The sequence below is a fragment of the Stegodyphus dumicola genome, chromosome 4 (assembly GCF_044657685.1).
Source record: "Stegodyphus dumicola isolate Sdum_Otavi_A_Nest chromosome 4, ASM4465768v1".
Classification (NCBI taxonomy): Eukaryota; Metazoa; Arthropoda; class Arachnida; order Araneae; family Eresidae; genus Stegodyphus; species Stegodyphus dumicola.
Window position 1 is genome coordinate 74255409 of NC_140771.1, and position 2289 is coordinate 74257697.

Consider the following 2289-nt stretch of genomic DNA (forward strand, 5'->3'; position numbering starts at 1 on the left):
TTTCCTAAAGCCTTGGACTATCAGAAACCGTGAAGGAAATTTATGTGCCAGATGGAATCATTTGGAAGTATCGGGGAAAATGTGCCCGACATCATCAAAGGAGGAAATATTTCCATTGTGAAGAAAGACGGATCGGAGAAGGAGGAGATGATCCAGGAGGAAGCAGACAATCCTTTGCAAGCTTTTGATGAGGCCTACGATCAGTTAGAGAAGGATCCGTCCCCGAAAGCGTATGATGAGCTCCTCCAGAAATGGAATAATCTTTCCTGTTTCCATGTGATGGAACATCCGGATGAGCATACGCCTTTCCACTTGATGGGCTCTTCTACTTCTTCTTTGTCGTCAACTTCCTCCAATAACTCGAGGAAGACGGAGGGTTGGGGAGACGTACCTGAAAATATTCCCCATTACGATCCAGCAGCCTGTTGGGACGAACCTCCCAAAGAATCTCCTGAGACCCAAAATATCTTCAGAGGATCCAAAGACAAAATCCACTGAGACTATGTCAGAGTGTTGGGACGATGAACTGACGACCCATGCTCCAAAATCCGCTGAGATTTTATCAGAGTGTTGGGACGATGAACTGACGAATCATGCTCAAAAATCAACTGAGACTATGTCAAAGTGTTGGGACGATGAAACCGAAAAGACGACAGAGAATTGGGATGACCGTTCTCAAAAGTATTTGAATTGATATACATAAACTCAGGAAAAAAAGATTTTTAGAAATAGGTAGGGAAAAATTCTCCGCTTTCCGTATATTTATGGAAATGGACTAAGAAGAGAGAGAGACGAATCAGGAGACCAAAAAAATGGGTCTTGGAAGGAATGAGTGCAAATGCATTCGATTTTTTCCGAGACCCATTTTTTGGGTCCCTCTCTCATCTAATCTTGGAAAAGAACTTTGTCCTATTTTTCTAGGTCCATTCAAAAAGAACTGAATCCATCCATAAATTTTCTAAAAAAAGATCCTTCACCTCTTGACAGTCCAAAGTCGGGAATCTTGGGAAAAGTCATCCAATCTCCATCCAGTCAAGCTTCTCTGGTGAAAATCTAGTAGGTGCAACTTCATTCTTGAACACCCGGCAGTTATTGTTGGACGCGAAACGTCGAATGCTGAAATAGTTAACAGTAAGCCCATTCTTAAAAAACGTTGATGTTTTATTCATCAAGTCGAGTGGGAAAACATTTCTGAGAGCCGGAAAAAAATTTCTCTCCCAGAAAGTTAGATATGAAAAAAAAAAAAAAACTTTTTGTCTGAAAATGATGTCTCAATTTTTTTTCAAAAACAAACCGTGACTCTGTCTTACATTGGGTGCAATTAAAAAAATAAATTACCCCCTTTTCGTCCGAAAATGATGTCTCACAATTTCGAAAAATTGAAGACATCAATTTCAGACGAAAAGGGGGTTAATTTTTTTTTTCACTGTGTGTTGACATTTTTCTTCTTCGAATATCGTCAATATTCTCGATGTGACTTGTAAGCGACCCGTTTAATTACAGGATGAAACTAGAGAGTGAGTGTAAAATTTTCCGAATATCCTTTTCCGTTTCATCTATACTTCTGTGTGCATCAACAAGGTAAACATTTTTTTCTTTAAGTAAAAATTTTTTATATTGATTTTCTAATTTGTTGAGATATTCTAATGTAATATTATGTTCCTCGGGTTTATTTCTCAATTTTACTCGTTTGTATGCCTCCAAGCTATCAATTTGTAAATAAATATAATAATCCACATCGTACGTCAGGGATTTATATAACTCATCGTAAATGTCAATAGTCGGTTTATCAAATATCAATTCGCTAAAGACGTGTCTCGATGTCCAGGGACAACGTTCCACAATGATAAGACCAGGTATATCTTTAAACTTTTCTTTCTGATCAAACTGAGATAATAAAACTTGAAATTGAAAAGCCTTCTTGTATTTTTGAGGTTCATCATAGAAATGACATAAAAGCGTAAATTTTTCAATGGGTTCTTCAAAACAGGGATAATTGCTTTTTAAACGTTTCATGATACTGGATTTACCAGCTACAATTAAACCATCTATACACACAATCATCTGCTTCATATTTTTTTTGGGGGGGGGGTACGGGTAAATCTAAAAAGCGAGAGTACTCTTCTTGCTACTAAATGTAAAAGTTTGGCTCACCTATTCCAATAGTAGAGGGTTTAAATAGGCAAGCGAGAGTCCATTCTAGAAAGAATTAAATCCTATCTTGTCCATCGAGTTGGCTGGGAAAAAACTCTGAGGGCTGGAAGAAAATTTTCCAATAAAAAAAAAAAA

General features: G+C 37.4%; 1 protein-coding gene across 1 annotated transcript; it reads right to left on the reverse strand.

The window, feature by feature from the left end:
- Positions 1 to 1497: 1497 nt before the first annotated feature.
- Positions 1498 to 2073, reverse strand: LOC146997577 (deoxyadenosine kinase-like). The gene has a single exon (XM_085814349.1). The coding sequence runs from the start codon at positions 2071 to 2073 to the stop codon at positions 1498 to 1500; it is 576 nt and encodes a 191-aa protein (XP_085670475.1).
- Between the last annotated feature and the right edge of the window lie 216 nt (positions 2074 to 2289).

What these genes read in the sequence shown, in the direction of transcription:
- LOC146997577 (XM_085814349.1), bottom strand. Translation starts at nt 2,073, where the DNA reads ATGAAGCAGATGATTGTGTGTATAGATGGTTTAATTGTAGCTGGTAAA.